The sequence below is a fragment of the Epinephelus fuscoguttatus genome, linkage group LG15 (genome assembly GCF_011397635.1).
Source record: "Epinephelus fuscoguttatus linkage group LG15, E.fuscoguttatus.final_Chr_v1".
NCBI classification, from domain to species: Eukaryota; Metazoa; Chordata; class Actinopteri; order Perciformes; family Serranidae; genus Epinephelus; species Epinephelus fuscoguttatus.
The window spans coordinates 36754154-36781313 of NC_064766.1; the positions used below are offsets into that span (position 1 = coordinate 36754154).

The 27160-nt window shown below is 40.3% G+C and overlaps 1 protein-coding gene across 1 annotated transcript in view; it reads right to left on the minus strand.

Annotated features, from left to right (window-relative positions):
- Nucleotides 1-27160, minus strand: part of LOC125901916 (voltage-dependent R-type calcium channel subunit alpha-1E-like) — a 94522-nt gene that overhangs the window by 50935 nt on the left and 16427 nt on the right. The window contains exons 4-5 of the mRNA XM_049597935.1: nt 24477-24581; nt 21699-21838 (exon numbers count right to left, since the gene is read on the minus strand). Coding sequence (XP_049453892.1) covers nt 21699-21838; nt 24477-24581 — 245 coding nt within the window. The remainder of the gene's footprint in view (nt 1-21698; nt 21839-24476; nt 24582-27160) is intronic.

The following is a 27160-nucleotide window of genomic DNA, read 5'->3' on the forward strand; positions in this document are numbered from 1 at the left end:
ATACACCTGGCAGGCATCTCTACTCACATCTGCCCACACACACATTGATGTCCCTCCACCCACACACAAACAATGAAAAACAGCAACAGGAGCAACCGACAGGCAATATCTTACCAACATGCACCAGAAATCACATCTGAATGTTTCCTGCAGTGACAGCAAACGGACTGGTTTATGTTACTTTCAATTAGGGAAAGATAATGTTAGAACAAATGATACAAAATTACTGTAATGAACCAGCCAAAAAACTGAACATCCACCAAGCCAATTTGATGACCCATAACCATTAAAGCTTTCACTGCTGAGAGGGTCAATATCCACCACTAATCTGCTCAGTAGTATTTTAACGGAAATTATCCTAGAAATCATAATTATTTTCCAGATTTGTACAGATTTCTCTCTGTTATACACGCAGATACAAATATACTAACTCATAAAATCTTTGGACAGTGTTGGGAAGTGTGGGGGAGGGTAAATGTGTGTATATGTGTGCGTGTGTGTGTGTGTGTGTGTGTGTGAACAGGGGGGTAGAAAGCACATGGCAGAAACTCAAGAGTAAGCCCACGCAGAATCTCTCCTGAAAGCAGTGGGAGGGAGGGAGAGAGGCCGAATGAGCGAGTGAATGAGTGAGGCCACGTTCACACTACTGCGGGTAAACCATGCAAACGTGGTGAAAGCTCAGAGTCCGCACCACAGTGTTCAGGACCTTTTTTTTTTTAAAAAAAGTTCACTGCCTGTGCTTAATGCTACGCCATGTGCGGAACGCCTGAGCAACTGCTGTGGACACAGATCATCTGAAAAAATGAATCACATTAAAAGATGTTCATGATTCAAGTGTGCGCATTTACTTTTCACATTAAATTGTGAGCTATTTGAGCTGGTGGTGTTGGAGAGTGTGTCATCACAAGGATGTGCTTTTGGTGGCTGAGTGGCTCCATATTACTAAAGTTAACTCATCTTGTTGTGCCAAATCAAAACAACCGAACACACAACACCCCAAATACGCTTATCTATCTATCTATCTATCTATCTATCTATCTATCTATCTGTGCTCGTATGTACAACATCTCCAGTACAACAACTGAAGATTTAACACATACAGACACAATCAGGTGACGTGGCTATACCACGCACCAGACTTAATTCTCAGGGGTGATCATGCCTTTGCTGTGTCTGCTCCCTCCAATGACTCTTAAGTCCAGGCTCAAAACCTACGTCTATCACTTGTTGGCCCCTTTGCCTTCACTCTGCGGTCCAGCTCACCCCAAACCATCTCGATTGGGTTCAGGTCCGGTGACTGTGGAGGCCAGGTCATCTGCCGCAGCACTCCATCACTCTCCTTCTTGGTCAAATAGCCCTTACACAGCCTGGAGGTGTGTTTGAGGTCATTGTCCTGTTGAAAAATAAATGATCGTCCAACTAAACGCAAACCGGATGGGATGGCATGTCGCTGCAGGATGCTGTGGTAGCCATGCTGGTTCAGTGTGCCTTCAATTTTGAATAAATCCCCAACAGTGTCACCAGCAAAACACCCCCACACCATCACACCTCCTCCTCCATGCTTCACAGTGGGAACCAGGCATGTGGAATCCATCCGTTCACCTTTTCTGCGTCTCACAAAGACACGGCGGTTGGAACCAAAGATCTCAAATTTGGACTCATCAGACCAAAGCACAGATTTCCACTGGTCTAATGTCCATTCCTTGTGTTTCTTGGCCCAAACAAATCTCTTCTGCTTGTTGCCTCTCCTTAGCAGTGGTTTCCTAGCAGCTATTTGACCATGAAGGCCTGATTCGCGCAGTCTCCTCTTAACTGTTGTTCTAGAGATGGGTCTGCTGCTAGAACTCTGTGTGGCATTCATCTGGTCTCTGATCTGAGCTGCTGTTAACTTGCGATTTCTGAGGCTGGTGACTCGGATGAACTTATCCTCAGAAGCAGAGGTGACTCTTGGTCTTCCTTTCCTGGGTCGGTCCTCATGTGTGCCAGTTTCGTTGAAGCACTTGATGGTTTTTGCGACTCCACTTGGGGACACATTTAAAGTTTTGCAATTTTCCGACTGACTGACCTTCATTTCTTAAAGTAATGATGGCCACTGGTTTTTCTTTAGTTAGCTGATTGGTTCTTGCCATAATATGAATTTTAACAGTTGTCCAATAGGGCTGTCGGCTGTGTATTAACCTGACTTCTGCACAACACAACTGATGGTCCCAACCCCATTGATAAAGCAAGAAATTCCACTAATTAACCCTGATAAGGCACACCTGTGAAGTGGAAACCATTTCAGGTGACTACCTCTTGAAGCTCATGGAGAGAATGCCAAGAGTGTGCAAAGCAGTAATCAGAGCAAAGGGTGGCTATTTTGAAGAAACTAGAATATAAAACATGTTTTCAGTTATTTCACCTTTTTTTGTTAAGTACATAACTCCACATGTGTTCATTCATAGTTTTGATGCCTTCAGTGAGAATCTACAATGTAAATAGTCATGAAAATAAAGAAAACGCATTGAATGAGAAGGTGTGTCCAAACTTTTGGCCTGTACTGTATGTGTTTGTAGCAGCTTGTTCCTTTGGTACAGCACTTTGGTCAGCGGGATGGTTTTAAATGTGCTTTATAAATAAATTTGACTTCAGTTGAGAATAAAATACTACTACTAATAATAATAATATAAAATAAATATATTGGTTTAAATATATTGGTTAAGAATTGTGTTGAGGTGATGCACTTCAGTTTAAGTACATCTTATATGACTGGTATACAAATGTTGAAAATAAAAAACCTTTAATGGATTTAGATGCTGCAGAGGAAAACTTTTAGTACACACTGGCTATCTTATGATGACGATTAAGCCTCTGAGGGCAAGGGCCAAAATTTCAGGTTGATCAGGTGTAGCCAGCGGATATCCAGGCCAAGATTTCATCTTACATGCCATTTCGACTAATCTCTATAAAGAGATAGGCCTATCTGCATAGGAATGCATAATAAAATCTAAAATTAATAAAATACAATAAAATAAAATAAGAATAAATTAAATTAAATTGAATTGAACTAAATTAAACATAATAACCTGTCACTGTGGCTGTTGGATTCCAAGATCCACCAGCCACTCAATAGATGGCCATTGTTTTTTTGGCAGGTGAGTGAATAAAATCTAGCAGCCAACTGCATATTTTATGAGCACTTGGTTGGTGGCTGGTGCTAATTTCCACCCCTGATAACTGGTCAACATTACTTGCACTACAGAAAGAAACCAGAACACTTCAGATACCAAAATCTTGTCCCACTGCCTACAGATCTGCAAACATGTGCAGATATCTGTTTATAGAGATTACTTATCGCTTCCATCATATGGGCAAAGTCTGTCGTGAAAGAGTGACTGATTACCACTGATAGCATGTATTATTACAGTGTATATTATTGACTTGACTTTACAGGTAGAGTAGTGACAAGCCTCAGTAATGACCAATCAGATTTAATTCTCTCATCCTCTTTAAAAGCAACAATGAGTTTAAGGAGATGCTAGACCATCTTCTCTGGAAGAAACTGATCTCTAAGAGTGGCACAGCTGCTCATCGCATATGGTGCATATAGAAACACAAATATTAAAGCAGTACTGCAGCAATTTATTGTTGAAATTCTGTAAAGTTGACAGACGCCTGAAAGACACTTCACAAGAACGGTCAAATATCAGTGTTAAAGAGGCCACGATATTCTGACTTAAAGTCCTGGGTCAAGCTCACAAATGTTACATTTTTCATAATGCAAGTCAGTTGTGTCTTTTAGGCAGGACCCGATGAAACTCCACACCTTCATATTGTAAAGCAGCCTTTAAGACTTTAACTTGCCCCTGAGCACATATGTAACACCAAGGATTTTTTTTACCAAGGATGGCGATGTGAGTTTGTTCGTCAGTTGGTTGATCAGACCGTGACCTAATTAAAATACCTACTGTACATTATACGTCAGTCTTTCAAATCACTGTGGCATGTGTATACCTTAGCCTGACATTATTTCTATCTTTTAATTTGATTCATGTGTGAGAAGCGTCGTTTCTACAGACAAATAACGACACAGCTAGCGGTGACGGAATATCAAATCAAATTAATGTAAATTAATCAACGCGACAGACAATAAACACAAATTAAGTCTTCCTATTTGGCTTTTTGTTCTTTTGTGGCACTAATGAGGACACCGAACAATCGCTTTTACTGTAATGTGGTTATTAACAGTAATTGGGTTTGAGTGAGTGAGTGAGTGAGTGAGTGAGTGAGTGTGTCAGACAAAGAGACGACACAGCGAGAGACACTGAGACAGAGCGGGAGCAGAGGAGTGGGAGTCTGTTGAAATAGCCTTCAAACCAAACACACTGAACAAAGGCAGGCAGCAGCACAGCTCCTTCAAGGCTGCACTTTGAGCAGATGAACAATTCAGCAGAGGCCCCCTCAAAATTAAAGCAAATATTCTGTCTGTTTGTGGTATCTTATGAATCATCCCTGCACACACACAGTGGGCATTTTCTTTTGTTTAGTTTAAAAATGGTTTTCCTGCAGAAACAAAATTCACTGACACAGCTCCCAGTAACATACATATATCTATACAGTTAACTTGAGATGTTGTATGGACCAATTTGCATCTAACCTCATTGGGAACACAAAATATTGTTGGATGAATAAAAAAAATAGGTGGGACTGGTTTACATGGCTATGAGGTTCCACAGGGTTCAGTTCTTGGTCCTGATTTATTTAATCTCAACCTGCTTCCGCTAGTTCATTTTATCCACAATAACAATACTTCCTATCATTAGAGATGCACTGACTGATCGGCTGGTGACCGAAATCAGCTTGATCAGCCACCGGCCAGTCAGTCTCAGATACAGCTGATGCTGTGCAGATGAAATTTACATGCGTGCACCGCATGATGGTTCATGTCACTTGCACACAGACAGTAGACTATTGTAACAGCCACAGTAACATGTTCTCATTCTCAGGTCATTAAATACCAACACTTTGTCACGCCCCCCTCTTAAAGACTTTATTTCTAAAAAGCCTCTAGCAACAAATTTAGTGGCCATCAGGGAAAAAGCTGTAATTTATTCTCATGCATGCAGCTCAGAGTAATCACAGTGACCTGCTCTTCTGCCATCAGCATCAGAGGTCTCTCCTTGCACTGTGCACACAGTGTGGGACAGGCAGGAGGAGAGCAGACGTTGCTCGCTGCAGCAGTGGGAGCTATTATATAGCCTACTAACCACACATCTGTACATTTTTTTAAAGCAATACTGATTTATAAATCGTTTTGTGAAAATAAATAGATAAAGACATTGTTTTAGATCAATAATATAAGATAAAGATAAGAGAAATGTTACAAAAATGTTTGTAGATGCTGTCAACTATAGTTGTAGACAAACAGAATCGGCAGGTCAAACTTCAAAAAAAAAAAATTGGAAATCTGAATCAATCAAGAAAATTGCAATCAGTGAAGCTCCACCTGTCATAATTATGCAGATGATAGTCAGCTTTACATATCACTCTCTTGAAGAGTCAGTGCATTGACCAAATTAATATCCAACTCAAAAGGGACAAAACCGAAGTACTTCTTTTCAGATTAGTGCTCATCGTACCCCTGTGTCAATTAAAACTGCCAAACAAATCAGGAATTTAGGTCTGATAAACACTGACCTTTGGCAACCACATCAATTCTGTAACAAGGCTGGTTTATATTTAACCAGAAAATAGATCTCATGTCATCAACACCTGACATACTCAACACTCCCGTCTCCCATGACCGTCACCAAAACAACATAAAACCGTCGTAATGGTTGCAGTTTTAAACACGTCCTTAACATTATGTGACTGTTGTATTTATGCTGTAAAACCTTGTGGCTGTTTTTAGGCAACAAGACTGGGTGGTTAAGTTTAGAAAAAAACATCATGGTTTGGCTTTAAGTAAGTATGTTTGACACTGATACAATGTCACGTGAGTCACTTGACAGACATCACGTCACATAACATCCTTCACTAGCCCAGGGGTCAGCAACCTTTACTATCAAAAGAGCCAATTTTGATCAATAATAGTAATAAAAAAATCTGATAGGAGCCACAAAACGTAATTGAGTCTTACAACGAAGGTAACACATCCTATCAGCCTATCAACATCAACAACATCAACATAAATGATCATCATACAGTACCTATGTTTTAACACAAGGCGGCTGCTCTGCAGTTATTCTATTACTTTGTAATTTATCAGCATTGATGCTGAAAGCAAAAAAATCTGCCCACTCATTATTAAATTCTCTATATTCCTCTAGAACTTTTCCTTTTTGGGATTTGGAGTCCACAGCTAGCTTAGCTGGGGAGACTAGAGACAAGCCACCGCTATTGAGGTTTGGCAAAATTCAGAAGAAAAGGTGCCAGGCCGTTGACGTATGACGCGCATGTTAGCTGTTGAAATGTTGAAAGATTTTGTTTTTTTTATTCCATTTATAGGTTACACATTTTTACAACAGGAGAATTTCTTTAGGCAGCCAACAATGACCGTTGTTCGTTTCCATATGATTTTTTTTCTCAAAGCCTCAGGGAGGTACTGGAGAGAGGCTAAAGAGCTGCATATGTTTCCGGGGCCACTGGTTGCCTACCCCTGCCCTTGCCCATTATGCTACATACTAGCATACCAGGCTACATTATCAATAAAAGAAAAAAGACTTTGAAGACAACATTGACTTTAGGCCACAAACACTGGTCTCCTGGGTGGAAGTCCTGTACTTGTTTGACCCATCAACCACCCCTCCGCTGACCCTATTAGGATTTTTTTTTATTTTATACAACATTATGCAGACTTTGTTGATTTTATTTTATGTCACCTCACTTCCTCATCTGCTCCCTACTAAGGCCTAGTATTTGTATTGATCGTAATAAGGAGCTTGCCGACTAATATGGCCTACACCACCAGATTACTGTGATTCCCTGTTTCCTGGTTAACCCCAAAAATCTTAAATGAACTCATACAGATCGGAATGATGCCACCAGGATCCTGACAGAGAAAGAGAGTATTTAATAAAAACCAGTAAATGGCATAATCTTAAAATATATTGCTGACCTTTTTTGCACATAAAACAGACTTCTCAGATTCTCTGTAAAGTTGCTTGCTGTTCAAAGAGTGAGAAGAAAGATTGGGTAACTGTCTTTTGTCACTTCAAGACTGCCTCTAACTTTGTATTCATGTCCACGTTTTCTTTTCTTTTAAAGTTTGTTTTCAGCTCCTTTAATAGTTTAAATGTTTGATTGTTCTGTATAACTACATTTGCCTTGCCTTGTTTCTCCTGCATTTTTCCAGCACCCTACATAAAAACTCCAATTTTGCAGGAGTGAAAATTCACTCGGTATAAAGACTTTGTAATGAAATTGATGCAGACAGAAAAATGCATCACTTTATCAGAGCTTTCAGTACAATAAAGAGACAATACAACACATAAGACAGCTACACAAACACACACCCCTCTACAGATTCAACACTGTAACAATCCAGCAGCGAGTTAATGTTCATACTGAGAGGCTAATCTCTTCCTCGTTGGCTCTTTAAGTGAAGCACTGTTGCACAGTATTATACCAAACTGGCTCTGGAGAGGCTGAATTCATTACATGCACAGAATGCAGCCTCTCCCACACACCTCCACCTACACTATGAACACCACCAAAAACTACAGTAATCAGCAGCATCACGTTGCTCACCATCTCAGCACAGCTCTGCATATGGTAATATGCAGCTGAATCAACATCAACATAATACGTCAACAAATTAATGGCTTTGACTTAAATCTGGAAAAAAACATTAACTGTGTGTTTAATGGCAACATCATTACTGCTCTGTTGATTCGGGATTACATTAAAAAAAACATTTATTCACTATTAGTCATAGAAAAATCGGCTGGGTGTATGTTTTCCCAAAGAAAACCCACCTGGGACTGTAAGCTATTGTTTTTTCAGTTCAATTATGAGAGCAAAATTAGAGCTGAGACCACTGCAGCCGTCCTGTAAAACATCTGGCACAAGAGATCTTAAAGTTTCGTCTTTCTTCTCCTGAATTTGTTTTTTGATGTCACTGACTAGTTGACACACTTGTGGCTGCAGTGCTGATCATGTGCCACATACAGATAGATCACACTAATTTACAACCATGTACACGAAGACTAGCCTGGTTCCAGACCATAGACCCGCCCACTCAACTGAGTAGGCTTGTCAGTCTGACACTCAGGCTGCACGAAGAGACAAGGCTGGATTACCCAGAGCAACAGACCCCAGACCTCCAGGACTGGGTTGCACCAGCTGTTACAAGCTTTGTGTGCAAAGCCCTTCCTAAAGTCTTGGTGACATCTAGCTAGTTTCAAATTATTTATTTTCTAAATCAAGTTGCATCATTAAAACCTGAGCACTGCCTTAGCTAGTAGCGGCTTTAGTAGTGTGTAAGTCAGTTAAAACATCTGTAGCATCATCCATTCAAAAGCAATTAACTAACACAACTACCAAAATAAAGAAAGGCAGTCAAACAATATATATCAAGGGGAAATATATTCCATCATTCATACAGTTGGATGACAATATCTGTTATAATGTAGCTAACAGTTTTTAGCATAAGATAGCAATTTACATAAACACATACATAGTGTTTATTTTTGTGAGATACAATTCAAAAACTTATTTATTATTAAACATTGTTTTAATCAGGGTGTGCCAACTGTATCTCATTACATATTTTACTCTTCACTCTAAATATGTCATATATTAAATATATGGCATTTTCAGTAATCCCACCAGGAGCGTCGCTCAGCCTTACTTCCAATTTTTCCCAGTGGCCACTTGTGGAGTTGCCATGGTATCTGTGAAACTGTTTAATGGACAGCTTGAACTGCAAGATCCACTGTGGCTGTATACATTCTGATTTTTTGATCTGTGCATAATTTATATTTGTAAAACATTCCTCTAGCTGAGAAAAAATTAAAAAATCCGTGATGTCATCACAATGTTAAGTCTTTGGGCTGAGCAGAGACAAAGGAGAAACACTACTGTGCATATTCAGTGGGCGGCATATTCAGTGGGCGGCATATTCAGTGGGCGGCATATTCTGGACGTTAACCCAGAAACTAGAAAGTTTTTTGGTGCATGCGCCGGCTTGAGGCCAATTTTTTATTTCTACTTTTTTTAAAAAAATGTCTGTATATCCGTGGATAAACTTTTTTGAGTGTCACAAACCCCGAAAATGACTCGTTTTACCATCAGGATTAAATCCATTTGAGCCCGATAACATTTGGAAAGTCTAGAAGAACCACATGATCGATTAAATTTATCTTCACCATTTTAAAGGGGTGACAAACCGGAAGTAATATTAATAATAATACATTGGATTTGTAGAGCGCTTTTCTGGATACTCAAAGACACTTTACATAGAATAAGAACAAAACAAAACAAAAGAAAAAACAAACATGAAATAATCCACAAGATGAAAAACAATGCCGAAAGCGAGAAGAGGAACACAGTTGTTTTAGAGGTTGTAGGCAGTTTTGAAGAGGTGTGTTTTGAGGAATTTCTTGAGGGATTTCTTTCTGATGTATTTCAGGAGTGAGTTCCAGAGGGTGGGAGCAGCAATGGAGAAAGCCCTGTCCCTCCAGGTGCGGTGGTTAGTCCTTGTAGGAGGGGACAGGAGGTTGGTATCAGCAGACCCAAGAGTGTGGGAGGGAGTGTGCCGGTGGAGGAGCTCATACAGGTAGGGGGGAGCCGGGTTGTGGAGGGCTCTATAGGTGATGATGAGGAGTTTGAAGTGGACATGCTGGGAGATGGGGAGCCAGTGGAGGTTATAAAGGATGGGGGTAATGTGGTAATGGGTGGGAAGACGAGCAGCTGAAGTGACCGACTCAGCTGGCGGAAGTCTCTATAGCGCCTGCTCTATAGGCTGTGCAGTGCAGAGGCAATTGCAGAAGCAGTGCCAATTATCCAGGTAATTTTATACGTGGCAGTTGAACCATTTTGTCTTCATGTGCCACTGAGCAACTCTCACTGGAATGAACAGGGCCTCTTCTGCCACGCTGTATCCAGATCTCATTGTACATCCATGCTAGGCGCCAAGTGAGCAGTTCTCATTGGACTAAATAGGCGTGAATTAAATGTGAATGCAGTTACAGTCCAGTATCCAGATGTAATAACACCTCCATGGTTATCTCTGTTAGCTATGGAACAGATTTACCTAACATTTTAGTAACAACTACACTTCATGTATGAAGTACTTTGTTTGACACAACCTGTTTCAGTTTAGTGATGCTCAAATCTCCATTTATTAAACACTTACACTTCAACTAGGCTAAATTTGAATCTATGAATAGCTGGAGCAACTGGCTCCAGAGGCCAAGAGAGTCCCTCGGGGGTCACTGAGAGTTATTTGGTTTTAGGTTGATTTCAAATGTGTGTGCCCTGTGTAAAACTCTGGTTTAAAGATTGTAATTATTTTGTTTTTATTTTCTTATATGGTGCATTTCCCCCCCAAAAAGTCATGCGAATATCACCACAATCGAACACATCACACAGAAAAAGTGGGGCCAGACAGCAGAAATCCAGCACTGGTTGTTTTTTGGGTTTTCTGGCAATCAACTAAAATTTCCATGTTGCACTGTGTTGATGGAAACTCAGAGGTGACACACACACACACACACAAAAAAAATCCATACATACATGCACCTACACATTAAACGATACAGATGAAAAGTGCTTTGCCGTGCAAAGACAGACTCACTTCTGTGTGTCTGTCTTTGTGACAGATGGCTAATGAATCACTCCCAACTCCCACCCAGTTGTATTATTCATCCAGTATAAAGAGCAACGATTTTAGCAAACTATCACACTGTGTAAGAGGGACAGCAGACTGGGGCAACGAGGGAAAGCTGATATCCGTCATACAACGTGTTGGGAAGCTGACGGTGACACCTGGGATCGATATCAGTCGAGTTTGTCAGGACTAATCAAACAACATGAGGGCAAGAGGTTTACCGGCAACAGTTTGTACCTAAATAGAGTAACAAGCACACACACACACACACACACACACACACACACACACACGTCATTTGGGAGACTTCTCATTGCTAATCAAAGCATCACATCCACCTGTGCCAATCTTTTTGCCGCAGGATATAATTGACCATTTTAGGAATCCGTGAATTAAATTGGTTTGTGGGTAAGTTGTTCTAGCTGTTGTCCTTTTTGCTACACACTCTTCGCTCAGATTAAGGATTTTAATTGAGCTCAGTGTCCCAGCAGATTCGCTTCTAGCAATTCATTAATATGAAATGGAATGAATGCCGCCAGCGTTGGCCCAGTGGCCTCGATTTTATTCCCAACCGGCCTCTATGACACATGTGTGTTTTCTTTTAAGTCTGACTTACTTGTGCTGTGCCACCAGTGTGTGTGTGTGTGTGTGTGTGTGTGTGTGTGTGTGTGTGTGTTTGAGAGAGATAGAGAGGGAGAGAGGAGAGCAGAGCAGCATATGTGCTACCAGAAAATGTGTCAGATAGGTGGCAGGAAACCAGGTCGTCAGTTACCAGCTGTGGCTGGAACTGGGCGAGATGATCTGTAGGCTGCAGAAAGTACACCGAGGACACTGTGCATTTTACACTCTAAGTGACTTAGTTCAACTGTATGAGAGGAGCTTAACTTCACTTGAGTCTATAGAAGCCACACAAACTCCACATTTTTTGGAGTAACTTCACTTTCAGGAGTGGTCAGAGGGGAAACCATGGATGTATAAAGAAAATGGGATACAGTATTGGAGGCGGGGCCTTATTCATTCCTATGAAAGTTGTTCAATAGGGCCTGACGCCAAAACTCTTGATTTCCATGGTGTGAAATTACCCGGATTTTCCGCTTCGTGGTGCCCGTAAAGCACGCACTAGACTTGTGGCAGCCAAGCAGCTAACTTCCAGTTTAGCACTCTGCTAACTTCAATGGGGATAAAAAATGTTTAATCGTGCGGCTTTCATAGACTTTAGAAACGTTATCCGACTGAATAGATTTAATTCTGACAGTGAAAAGAGTTATTTTGTCACCCACTGATTTACAGACGTCTCTTTCACAATTTAAGTGTAGCGACTACTATCAATGAACAAAGCCGCCAGGAGGCTGAGTGGGCTCCTAACTGCGACTCGTTCATAGAAATTCATGCTGAAGTCCAGAGATGTGTTTCCTGGTGGTTTATTAAACAAACAACTGGGATAACTGAAGCAAAATGAGATGAAACAAAACATTACAGTATGTGATATTACCGTCAACAGAAAGTATCGGACCCTCTTTTTCTAAGCCAGTGAATGAATAGGTAAAATAATGTGAAATCACATCCCTGCGCCAATTACAACTACTGGAATTGAAAGTGACCAAAAGAATTCTGGCTCCTACAGTAATCTTTGGGCTCCATGGCATCACATGACAAACTCCAAGTTGTAATCCCACATTTGGCCATAGTGTCAAATTGGCTTCAAGGCCCCACACTGTTCTTGGGGTCTTGGGGGAAACTCGCAGTAACTGATTTTATTGGCCACTTGGGGGCAGTGTAAACAAGCTGTAAACACACCACTGACATATCATCACCTTTAAAGTTGATATGGTTTACCTGTTGGCAAACAGTCCACTATTAGGCCTCTTTCAGCCCTGTTTTGGTCCCTACCAACTCCACATGGAGATATCTGGTTCTTTAGCTGCTAAATACTCCATTATGTTCACCAGCTAGTTGCTAACTGTGTCAGTCTGCTGTTTGGTGTTGAGCAGGTGGTGGACAGTGGGGTTTCAAAGCTTTTTGCTAAAAAACAAAGCTGCTAAAGACGACATAGAGTGAACCAAAACAGCAAAGTTCTGGTCTGGGCAGCGAAACAATGACCTGAAACTTGCTACAAAGCTCAGTTAAGTCAAAGTGGAGCTGCAGATTTAGACGGTAATGACTCCTTTCACATTGTTAGCACATGGTGATTCAAAACACTGTGACTTTAGAAGTATTGATTATGTCCTCTTTAAGGTGAACTGCATTGATAGCCTCACCAAAAACCTTTCAAACTGTTTCCTCGTAACTTCCAACCACTAATAGTCAAAATTTTGCTCCAATCTTGTACGAAGACTACTTGAGCAAATTAATATTATTGGATATAAACACAACTCACGACATCAAAATTGACAAGTGCAAGTCAAGCATACAGTATCATAGTGTCTGTAATTCATGAAAGGCTTCATCCCCACAGACACACAGACAAGAATGATAAAACTGAGCTTGTTCTGCCATCTCAAACATGAACATTTCTATGGGGTTTGGATTGTTGGTTGGACGGACACACATTTTAAATATGTCAAGGTGATTAAATCCTGTACTTTTTCCTTTATGTCACATGTAGAGGACGGGATGGGGGGTATTTTATAGAACAATTAATCAGTTACCTAAGAAAATAATTGTTAAAAAAAAAAAAAAAAAGCATCAATAATGACAATAGCCGTTACATAAGACACACATTCTCAACTTCCCACCAATGTGTTTTTGGAGGACTGTAATTGGGTCCACACCACAGCTCGCGCTGAACTCCCTGAACTCCATCAAACTGTTACACAACTTGCACAACTGGCCTTCAAGTGAAATCCTACGCCAAATCTCTAATTTTAGAAACACTCACTTTTTGTGTGCTTGATGGGCGACTGGTTAAAGACAAAAGTGGTCATCGAGTTGGTTGTAATAAATCCACAGCAGAATTAAAGCTTGAAAACATACAAGCAGCATATTTATTCATATCATTACGGATTTTGTGTAGATGTCGGGGGGACTTGGGGGACATGTCCCACTCAATATTTGTGCACATGTGCATTTGTCCCCCCAAAATAAACACGAAAGTAGCCGAGGACTTTTTTTCTGACAAAATTAAAGCCATCTGCACCATGAAAAGGCAATTAAAAATTCACCAGAGAGCAGGAAATTCAGTGTTTGTTGCTCAGACCCCTTTTCTATAGATGTTTGACTTGAAAATTACATTGTAACTACCCTCACTGTGAAAAAGTGGAAACTACAAATTAAAAGCCTGCTTGACAATTTATATTAAATTATTACACCCTGCATTTTCATATCATCGGAGCACTTCAAGATTTAAATTACAGGTTGTCCCGAATGCCTATGAAATATTGGAAAATATCATTTTACTGACATGTTTCTCCAGCTCTGCGTGGTCAGCACTGCACATCAAAAAACAGTTTTAAATCCACAACTAGTCAAAGGATTGTGAATAACGAGCTGTTGCTTTGTACCAAACGGTGCTTTTCTTCTTTCGGCTAATGAGCCATTTATTGAGAAACTGAAAGCAAAATGTTCCGTTGCAAACTCTGACGGATGCCTAATGAGAGAATTTCAAAGCATCCCACTAAAGCAGCCAGTACTGTTAAGGTAACAACTGTTCAGAGCCGATTATTAAAACCGACTGATCGCTCCAACCTTGTAAATTCAAATCTGTCAACAACGCAGCTGTTGAGCTTTCAGGCCGGCACTAACTGGTCTGCAAACGTGATGCTGATGTGCCTTTTATGTAAGAGGCAGAGAGGGAGAGAGAGAGACAGCAGGATAGAAAGACAGACAGAGAAATAAGAGATACTGAGAAAGAGAAAGATGTGGGTGTCAGGTTGAAATGAGATGTCAACACGCCAACAGCAATCTTCCCTGCATTCTGAATACTGTACACTTATCCATAAACAGCATATGACTGGTAACAATGCTTAACTCCTGCGCAATTATTCACTAAAACACAATCTTAAAGGGAACAAATGAAGTCTCTCATTGTGGTTTTTCTGTCCCTCCATTGTCCTCTTTACCCCTTGTTTCCCCTCGCCTTTCTTGTCGCTTTCTCTCAACCATCCATCCGTTCGTTCAATGCTTTTGCATAACATCTTCAGCGCTGCATTCACATTTAATTCACAGAGGTCCTGGGGGCGAACCGAAGCAGGTTTTAGACACAACTGCCAATCCACTTATCCACCCACCTATCACTGACTGCAGAGCCTGACTGTACCATAGAAACACACATTTTCTTGCATTTATGTGTTGTGTTTTTCTCTGGATGTATGTAGTGTCTATACGCTCACAGAGGAAAAATCAACAACAACACATCAACAACAAAGACCTTCCTACAGGGTCGACCACGGCTAACCGTGTGTCAGACATGAGGTGCAGCGTGCGGGGATTAGAAGCCTTTAAAATGCAGTACGAGCAGCACGCATGGCAACAATATTGATAAACGTTAACACAAACAGCGTCACATGCATGAATGCACCAACATAACTTGACAATCAGTGTCTCAAAATTAATCTCTTGGTTCGCCAGCCACAGCCTGGTAAAGTAAAAATGAATTCTGTCAAAATTAATTGCAGAATCAGTTGCTGAGCATTAATTTAAAAGTTTTTTTTCCACCCCCCACTCTCTCATACAATCAGTGAAGTTTGTAATTCATCACGGAGTTCAGCTAAATTCAAAATTAAATGAGAGCAGGTTGAGACATACCTCCAGGCACACACACACACATATATGCAAAAACACAAACTGTGAAGAGTTACAGCTTAATATTCAAAGGCTGCTTTGCTGACCTTCAGCTAGAAAGGTAGTCAGGATAATGCTGGCAGTATTCTATATTTTTGTTGCAAACAAATCCCATGAAAAGACCATAATCAACTAGAAGTCTGTGTGGCCATGAGGTGATCACTTCCTCCTCTGAGCCACAGACCTCCATTGTTGTCCAGAATCACATCAATGAGCCACATCCTTGCTCTGGGTGACATATTCCTTCACTGAAATAACCTGGAGTGTATTTTGAGCTGATCCCCCATACACCATCCTGCTGCTGGAAATACTCACTAGAGCACCGAATGTGTATTGATCTGTGGCTGAAAATAGCCCCCGACAAATGCACTATTTACTCCTGTTTGACTGAAGCGTGGTAAAAACTACAGGTCCCAGCTGCTTTCAGGAAATTACTCAACTTTCTTTTCTTAAATTTTATCTTTGTGAAATGTTAAAATCAGATGTCTGTAGTAGGAAAAACCTTTTCGTTCATTTTTAATTTCAAAGGGATGACATCAACAGATTATTAACATGTGCCACAGCGCCGAGTGACCAGTGACCAGGTCCACCCACTGTAGATGGACAATCACAGATCATAAGGGCAGAAAAAAGCCAGGGCGACAGAAACATGTAAACAGAATACAGTGTGCAGAGAAGGGGTGACACCTATATTGTATACAGCTATATTTAACTTTTGCCAAATCTTTTTGGAGGTACGGCAAATACATCTTTCTTCTCAAGAAAAGCTTTAGGCCTAAGTTTATTGTTCCTATTTTAACAAACATATACCATCCAGTTTGTCCAATACTAGTCTCTATATACAGACTCTACATTCAGTGAATGTAGAGTCTGTAGGCAAACCCCGGAGATCTTGCCTCTGGAAGAAGAGCAGAAGAGCCCTGGTTTCCGGTTGTAGGTTGTTTGTAGTCCGCGTGATATTGACCAATCACGTTTGAGCTGGCTGCAGTTGTTGCCAGGTTAAACGGTCCGTGCGGTGAACTAACGAGGCGGAACATAACTGGCGTCACTGCAAACTCTGAATCCATCGCAATGGTTCAGCATATTTACTTATATATAAACGGAAGTCGGAAACGGAAATTCGCCTCCTCCGCCCAAATCAAACCGGAATGCCAAAAAATCGGGGGTCTGCCCCCAGAGGCTGTATCGCCGTCTGCCAGAAGTCAGACGTTGAATACAGGTGATGGGTTCCGAGAATGGTCCAATACTGACTCAATAACAGCTTCAACAGAAAGTTCAACATCAACTGCAGCCATCTTGATTGTGTTTGCGGTGCTTCAATGGAGCTCCTCTTCTTCATCTCAAACCCCCTATATTAGTTTAAGGGTTATGATTGGCCCAGCACATCTCAGGCTGCTGGAAATCATCCAGAGGAGACGGGAACCAGACCAGGCCCCCAAGGGAAGCTTTGAAGCCCATTGCGTAGTGGCCTAACAGCGGAATTACATGTATCATTTGATGATGCCCTTTGGCCCAAAAATACTCTTTCTCATAGACTTAAAGGGCAAAAGTGACGTCTGTAAATCAGTGGATACTTTTTATAACGTCACAATCCTCACAAAATGACTCATTTCACTGTTTGAATTTGATCTATTTGGTCTGATATTCGGTCTGATAATATCTATGAAGTCTACAAGAGCAGCATGACTAAATGATTTTCATCCCAATTCAAGTTAGTGGGGGGCTAAACTGGAAGTTAGCTACTCAGCTGCCTAGGGCTGTACCCAAATATTCGGATATTCGAATATTCATTTCTATGGGTAGGTATTCGTTATGAAAATTTGGTATTCGATATTCGTTTATTTACTTTTTTTTGTTTGTTTGTTTTTCATATTTTTTTGGTGCTAAATGTAGTCTTTTTGTCGTTGGTAAATGTAAGTTATCAATTTTAAATTGCATTGTTAAAAATGTGAAAATATAGTATAGCCTACCAAATGAGCTTGTGCGCACAGCACGCTTGAGTGCATCCGTCTGAGGCTGTGGATCAATGCCAAGTTTTACCACTTTATCACTATTCCCTCTAACTTGTAGCTGTTTTTTCATTATCTTTTGAATTTAATATGAATTATGGAACCGTTTTTGTCAACGTTTGTTTCCCCCGTTTTGTACAATAAATTATTGTTTAAAGTTTCAACAAGTTTCTTTTGGAGTGCGTGACACAAGTGTGTTTTGAAAACGACCGCGGACTGTCACCTGCTCAACGCATCAGTACCTTCGGATGCCATGACAGTAATAGCCAATAATGTCAAAATATCATTTACAGACCAATTAAACAGACGATCACTGCTGCCCGACCCGCAGGTCCATTTGCGGGTCCTGCGGGTCCCGCGGGTTACGGGTCGACCTGCGCATCACTACTCAGCTCAGTCTATAAGGCTGTACACACAACAGTCAGGCTATAGACATTATATTCTATTCAGGCCAGCAGAACCAGCAGCGTATCAGCTCTACAGTGCACGGCACTGCTGAGTAACCATTTTATTGCAGCACAGAGTGTCTGCCAGCAACCAGTTACTTGCAGAGGCTTCTTACAACTTGTTTCAGCGGTTCCGATTTAATCAGAAGACAAATTAAACAGGATGACTAGCCAATGTGAAAATCAAAAGAAAGCATAGAATAATGTACTGAAGGAGACTGTTGTGCCATCACATTTTTTTGTGGTTTGAGAGAAAAGATCCAGTCGCCGCTGTGCAAAACTCCGCAATACAATTAGGTCCGAAAAAACCCCGGAGTCCACCACCGCCGCCCTGAATGTTAAAAAATGGTATTCGGGACAGCCCTACAGCTGCCACAAGTCTCTAGTGCGCCTGCTTTGGGGGCACCACGATGCAAAAGATCAGGGTAATTTCAGATTTCAGAAGATCAGAATTTGATTCATTCGGTTCAATAACATTTGGAAAAACTAGAAGGGCAAAGAGCTTAATCATTTTATCTCCATTAAAGTCAGCAGTGTGCTAAGCCGAAAGTAGACGGTTCAGCTGGAAGTCTGTTGTGCGACTGCTATATGGGCCACACAATGTGGAAGAAGTGCCAATCATTGGGGTAATTAAATATGTGACTTTTCTAGCTCCGTGCGCCACTGAGGAATGAACAGGGCCTCGCCTCAAATGTTGTATCCAGTTTTCTTTATGCATCCATGGACCAGAAGCATCTGCTGGAGCAAATAAAACATGAGCTTCCAGGCACGGAAAGAATGGGTTTGTCGTGGAACGCCACAAATATTCAGAGACGGACGAACACATCGTTGTTTTGGTCTCTCCATTTGCTTTGTTTACGGCAAGAAATAATGTAGAAGAAGAATGCCAGCTTATCCTTGAGGTTTCTTGGAGCTTAAAATGGTTGTGATGAAATATAAGGTTAGAGATCAAGTTTAGATTTGGATTTACATTTTCAGGATTTTGCAGATATTTGTCTTCATAATTGGTCCCTTTATTCTCTGAAGACATATAAAATGCTTATTTTATTCTTGTCAGATCGCCTAGCTTGTTGGCCATCAGAGCAAACTGCTGCTCAAAGACTGGAGAATGAAAAATGAAGACGTTGATGATGATATCAATATTCAGGGGTATTTAACAAACAAACAATAGTGGACACTCCTTCTGCAGAGTGGAAGACACAGTCACAGTGAGGAACCGCCACATCACTTATTATTAGCACTGCTAACTAGCTGCTGATTTCAGCCAGTCATACTGAAGCCTACACTAGCGACTTTTATCAGAAATATAGCCCCACCATATGGCAATACATCACTGGTAATATGCAAACACAGCAGCACATCAGAGAAACACTTACTCACTAGTCATCTGGTCCTGTACAGGAAGCCAAACTCTACTTCAGTTAGCTTCTGCTCTGCTAGCTTCTGCTGCCATGCTGAGGCTCCTGTGTCTAAAAATAATCAGATGCTGTTTAATGCTAGATATATAATCATTGTTATAAGTTATACTAAGAATGCAGTTAAGAATATGGAGGAAAAACAAGTGTTTCAGGTTTGTCAGAGTCAATTTAAATAAACCCTTAGATGTTATAGAAGCTAGTGGAGCAGAAGTTAGCATGAGAAGATGACAGGACTGACTGACTGACTGACTGATGTTATGTACGACATAAATGCCTCTATAAACAAAGTTTCTCAAACCCAGCAATGTGACCAGCAATGCAACAAATGTCATTAGTTGTATAAAGAGAGCAACACATTGGCAGCTAAAAGTATAATGGCTATAGCTGGTTGGCAGAGCTACTGTAAGCTAATCCATTACAAGCTACTGTGCTGGGGGTCCGTGTCATTGGTCCGACAGCCCATTAGTCCGATGGTCCGTGGTGCTGAACGGCTCCCGGCGGGCGTATTTCTGCCTTGATGGTGCGCCGCGACCGGCTCTGGGTCAGCTGGGAAAGGCTTGAGGTGAAGCAGGCTCACGGCTTATGTGTTTGTCACTTTCTTTTTCATTTTAACCCACACCATGATCTTTTCCTGACCCTAACCAAGTGGTTTTTGTGCCTAAACCTAACCAGACCTTAACCACAGGGCATCATGATGATTTCGGAACGGACTTCGGAACAATGAGTTTAATATGGTCGGAACAATGGGCAGTTCCCCTGTGCTGATACCAACAGTATCTGCCAGAGGAGGGACAAAGTCATTGTTCTGCAAGTCACAAGTGAGTCTCAAGTCTTTGGACTCAAGTCCAAAGTCAAGACAGGCAAGACCCAAGTCAAGACTGACAAGTGCAAGTCAAATCCCAAGTCCTAAACTTTGAGTTTTGAGTCTGAAACAAGTCATGCTTTTCACCGAACATAGTGCCATTCTAACAACAGAGTAATAATATATTAGATTTAAAATTTGTATTTATTTGTTTAAAAAAAGTGCGACTGAACTTAATCGTAAACAAAGTAGTGCTGAAATTGCACTTTCATAACATACTGCACTATTAACCAGGGACGCAACAGAATGATTTCTGTATGTTCCTGTCCTTTCTTTGTCAGGTTTTGGATAGCAATTCATTTTTGTTGAACACTGCATAGTTTTTGTACGCAAACAAAATTATCTCTGATACCAACTAGCGCCCTGTAGTTTTCATGGTTCTCCTCTGCAGTGGGATTGGATGCTGTCAGATTGGTTCAAAGTTAATTATGGAAATTCAGTGTTGATTTGCGGGGAATGAATCGCATCAACATTAGCTGCTTGAGGAAAATGAAATAATTCATGGCACGTTTTCTTTAAAAGACATACTTTAAATCAAGTCTTTTTTGATTTTGACATGTCTTAAGTCATCAAATATGGAGTCCAAGTCATGTGACTCGAGTCAACACCTCTGGTATCTGCACTGCTACGTCTCCACACAACACAAGTCTGACATGAAAGTATGCTGAAATGTAGCCATGCAACAGTTTTACTAGTAGCGAGACAGTGACAGTATATACTATATGAGTAGCAGGTTGGGACAAATGTTGGCCCTTGTAACTATAAAAAACATCCACAATTCATAACATCCTCAACAATAACAGCAAATAACACTTTAATCCTCCTTTAACAGTAGTCTAATTGACCTTTTTCACAGTAGGCATTTTCACACACCATAGTAAGAAAAATACAGGTGTAATTAATAATGCTAACGATGGCTGCATTCCATTTAGGTGAGCCAGCTCCGGGGTCCTGGTATTGTGCACACCGGCTCACTGGAATGAATGGCTTACATGGAAGTGAGCCATCGTTAATGTTATTAGTCACACCTGTGCTTTTCCCAGCAATGACTGCATTGAAGAAGAAGAAGAGCTATTAAGCATCACGATGGAAGAAAAAAACAGGAGGAACGCTCTGTGAGAAGTTCAGACGCTACTGCCAATACGAAGTCTAAGTGCAGTTGCTTTGCTCTGATATGACTGGCGCACAGTCAGAGTGGATGGAGATGGCGAAAAAAAAAGTTGGTTAGTTAGAGGGGACTGATATTTGTTCCTCCTCCAAAAACAGATTTCACCAGTATGCTTGGCAAGGCGTAACTTCCGAATCTGTCGACAAAGTTTACAACAAACATTTCTCGCTTCCAGGTTGTCACAGAGACCAAGTGATGTCACTCACCCACTGAGCACAACTATGAAGTCCATGACGTTCCAGCCGTTCCTCAGGTACGAGCCTTTATGGAAAACAAAACCGAGGGCCAGCAGCTTGATCCCCGCCTCGAAGCAGAAGATCCCAATGAAGTACGGCTCTGTCTTCTCCTGTGGAAACACCGTGTAAGAAGCAGGTCAGAGGAGTCTGTAGGGCAGCAGTCACACACAATGCCAGAGCTATAACCTGCTGGGTTTGATATGTATACGCAGGCTTCACGCATAAACACACTCTATAGACTATATCCCATTTATACACAATCGAGGAAGTGCATGCAGCAGGAGGGAGAACACTCTGCTGTAATGTCAAAAGAGCTCATATAAGGACATTTTTACAGTGGTGTAGAGTTGCTCACATCCTTATCTCAAGTAAAAGTACGAGTACCACAAGAAAAAATTACATCCTTAACAAGTTAAAGTCCTACAGGTGAAATATTACTTATGTAAAAGTGTAAATGTTAAAGTGCTCATGGTGAAAATGGCCACAGTCAGAGGACATTTAAATTCATATATTCCTTAGCATGTACTTGTAATGTTAATATTATCAAGGTGGAGCTAATTTAACCATTTAATTTTACAAAGGCAGATGCGTATTGCACCCAGGTGTCCATAGCCAACAATTTACATCTGACATCAGGTGTGTATTCCTGGGCACCCTAGCAGCATCGAAATATGATGTTAACACAAACCATCTAATCGTTTAGCTTCTCAATGTGCATTCAGCAGTTTTATACAGCAAATAATAAAATAACAAAAGTAATGCTAAGTCTAAAAATAATAAGAGTGTTCAAACCCTAGTCGTGTGTGTAAGAGTCCTTTGACTTGACCCACTCACCCACAATGTCTCACTACCTACATCTACAGTGTCCCACTTTATGCTACGTCACCTGAGTTTCGGCCTCTACATTTGTCAGGTTTTCTTCCTGTAAATTTACCACTTTTATCTCAGAGGATATCCAAGATTGGCTACTACTAGACCTATCCATGACCTCTTGGACTTAATCCTTACCCAGGGGTAGGCAACGTGAGGCTCTGGAGCCACATGGAGCTCTTTAGCCCCTCTCCAATGGCTCCCTGTGGCTTTGACCAAAAACGAGGCTACATGGAAATGAATGACCGTTATTTTTGAACACTTTAATTTTCATTCATCATTGTTGTAAGCCTAAAGTGATTCTTACATTGTCCAACTGTAAATCTGTGTAACATATAGGCCTACAACAAATTAAAAAAAATGTTTTAACATTTCGTCAACTACAATGTGAGTCATAGCTACGTCTATGGCCCGACCCCTTTTCTCTTAGTTTTGCCGAACATCAAGATTGGTGTAGCCACCTAATGGCAAAACATATTAATGATTAGACCTATAAGTAATGTTGATAAGCTAATTCAGATGTAATAAGGCTGTGTTACTTTTATTATAAGGATCAAATATATTTTGTGGCTCTAGAAAATTAAATTTTTTGGACCAAAAATGGCTGACCCCTGGCCTAACCTCTTCTGACCTCAATGCGTTGACGTAACGAGTACTAGCCAATCACAGCACGCAGTGGGATCCATAATAACACCTTAAAGAGATGGGTGTGAATAGTCAAATAGCTGCAGTGTGACTATTGTGTAACACTTTATTTGAAGGTATCTACATAAGAGTGACATGACACAGTCATGAACCTGTCATGAACATTATGTACATGTCATAAACGTTTATGACTGCTGTCATTAAGTGTCATTCGGTTTTTGTAATGACAAGTTGACATTGTTTGGGTTGTCTTGATTATGACAACTTGACATTAATCAAAGTGACATTACCAGAAGTTGTCTTTGTCATGACAAGTTGACATTAAATTTGTTTGGGATGTCCTTATTATGACAACATGACATTAACCAGGATGACACTACCAGACGATGTCTTTGTCATAACAACTTGACATTAACAAGAAATGTATCTTTTTTTGTGTTTATGACAAGTTGACATAATGATTATTATTGTCATGACAAAGACAACTTCTGGTAATGCCACTTTGATTAATGTCAAGTTGTCATAATCAAGACAACCCAAACAATGTCAACTTGTCATTACCAAAACCGAATGACATTTAATGACAGCAGTCATAAAGGTTTATGACATGTACATAATGTTTATGACAGGTTCATGACAGTGTCATGTCACTCTTATGTAGATACCTTCAAGTAAAGTGTTACCGACTATTCTCATGCAGGGGCAAATGAATCACATGTTTTACTTACACATTATTTAATCTGCATATTAGTAGCTGGTCACCCTAAAAAAAACCTAGAAATTACAAAATGCAGTGGAGAAGAAGTATACAGTACCGTAAAATTAAATATTTAAGTACAGTAGGCTACAATTACTTCAAAATACAGAAGCCTCCTGGAGTAAATGTACTTAGTTTGTTTCTACCACTTAAGGTAAATTTGTATGTGGTATTCATCCAAATCTTAGTGACAGTGCAAGCTACACTATCTTAAGATTAAACTGACATTTCTTTTTCACTAAGCACAAACAATCCACAACCGTCTTAAAATGCTACATGCTAATAGCAAAGGCAGGTTTTACTTTGGAGGATTTGGACTTAACTTTTGTGTCCACTGCATTTTGAGGCATAAAACCGACTTGATGTTCCCAGAAACGCTCTGTCATTCTGCTTTGTTTTGTGTCCGTATCTCACACTGACCTCACTCACAGCCCCGTCTGTGTGTTGAGGATGTGAAAACAGAATTGTGTCCTCACCAGTCTCTTTGCCATGGGGGTCTTATCCTCTCCGGGGAGGTGCTGCTCCAAAGCCAGGACAACACAGTTGGCGGTGATGGTGGCCAGGATCATGTACTCAAATGGTGTAAAGGCCGCAAAGTTAAGGAAAGTACTTATGCGACAACACAGGGAGAAAACTAACATATAGAAACAGAAAAAGCTGATACACACACACACGACAATATACTGTGCATCATATTCAAAAAGCAGTAACTAATATTCTCGTCATATATACAGTATTTTTCTCTGAATTCCACGAATACTTGAGCATACACGTGTGCGTGGTTCAGTGGAGAGGAGAAAAACACATAGATGGATGATTAAATGACAGATGAATTATGGCATGGTTCATATTCTCTGGTATTGGAGGCAATCTGTTAGAGAGATTGCAGTATCCATGGCAACCTGCTTTTAAAAGTGCTTTTCACGAAGAGGAAAAAGAGGCAGGTTAGGGAGGGAAAGAGAGAGTGCAGTGAAGTCACCTTGGCCTGACTGGTTTAACTACACAAACTACAGCCAACTCTTCTCAGAACTCCTTTCACTGCAAACACCACAGGTGCACCTTTATATACAGCTTTATTGTACATCTTCAGTGTGTTATGTCTATGTGCTACTGAAGAAAAGAAATCAGGGTTTAATTTTGAACGGTTTGATTTTGGATTTACTTTATGAGGTTTCATAACCAGACAGTTGAGAAATCATCTATGATAAAAGCTGAGCTACATTTTAACCATTGAAATACATTTGTTTTTATGACTGTATGAATGATGACAGCATTAGTCATTAAATTAATAACAAACATGTTTGATAATCAGGTCATTTTTCAGGAAATAAGCCAAACAATCTCTGTTTATTGGTTTTGGTCTGACAAAATAAATAATTATTTGAAGACTTCTTTTCAGGCTGTGGAAAACTGTGACGGTCTTTTTTGTCTTTAACCATTTTATGGACTAATTATCAAAAATAACCGTTAGTTGCTGCCCTGCTGAGACGCCACATCTGCTGAGAAGTTGCAGAAACAATATCAGTGCCTGTGGAAATAGCGATGGAAATGCATAATAAGCAACTGTAATGACAGCTACTATCAGCTTAATAATCACAAATTATTTTGGTAATCGAATAACTGTTAAGATTTGCTTTTCTTCGTCTCGTGATAATAAACGTCATATGTTATCGAGTGATGATGTTGCCTTGTGTTTCCTTGGAAATTGTGTTTATTAAATACCTTAAAAAATTATTTTTACTTAAGTAATTTCAAATCAACAATAAACAATCATATATCAGTGAGCTCAGTCTCTCATATCTCAGACCTGCCAATCCACATTTTCAAAAAAGTGAATTCCTGCACCAGTGTTAAACATGATCATGACTCTCGACATACTTCTTGCATAAACTGATTTGTGCTTTGAACATAGGCAGTGTTGATTTTTGCAGCTATTTTAGATTTGCTTTTAGTTTTAGTCACATTTTAATCGTTTTTATCCGTTTTAGTCTAGTTTTAGACAACGACGACTCGAAACTTTTTAGTCTAGTTTTAGTCGATGAAAAGTCATGTTAGTCAACTTTTAGTCTTTGCTTTCAGTCAAAATGTTTTTCCTTTTTACACAAAATCAGTTTGAAATCTAAATCAAGGTCAGGAAAAAAATCTCATTTCTACATGTGCAAATAATTTCTACACAACACAAGCTTTCATTTCTCCAGCAGGATTTTTTGACACATTTAAAGAATGATTTACGACTACACACCTTCTGATCGTTATTTGAAAAGCTCAAAATCTCTCTATTCCTAACAAATTCCAGACAACTGGATGACGTGGAGTTGCACTCTGGTTCACTGCGAGAGCAAATTTTCGGGCACATTTGTATTTTGTTGACGTGACTTTGGAACATAAGTGTCTGAATGTTTTCTGTAGGTTTTAAAGCTTTAAAGTTTACATTATTTCTAGAAGCTTTTGCCTCATTTTTATTGGAAGATGAGATTTATTTTCTTGAGAACATATCCAGTAGATTGTCGTTTTTCTGTGTTCATTATTTTGCATCTACATAATTTAAAGCTAACTACATTCATATATTGTTTACACATTTTATCTTGCTCTTTATGTTAAATTTGAGACTATTTAATATCACGCAGGTAATCTCTCACGTGCAGGTTATGAGAGTTAGGATTAAGTTTGATGTGAGATGCTACTATTGTTGTCGATGTTCGGTTGTCCTACGTTCTTTTGTGGACATCAAAGTGAATCAAGTGACACACACAAGCCGTCCCGTGCTCTTACTTCACCCACAGCCCTTTGATTCAGTAACTAGTAAGTTTGTAAGACATGAGAGAGAAAGCTGCCTTACACTTTAATTTCTCACAAGTCATATCTACCTCATTAGATTTTCTCACAGCTGAAACGTCTGCATGTGTAAACGCATTGGCCCTATGGATATGTACATATACGGGTGAACCAGCATGCACCGCGTGTGACTATCTGTGCCCCGACACTTGTGTGTGTGTGTGACTTTCAGTCCCCCGGAGTTCCCATGAGGCAGCTGCTCCTTGTTATTAATTTTCCTGCCTTCAGTGAAATGGGGTCACTGACTCACAGAGGAGTGCTGCGATGGAGGCCTCTGGGACCAACACTGACTCACATTGACAGGTCCACATTGTTGCCATTGAAA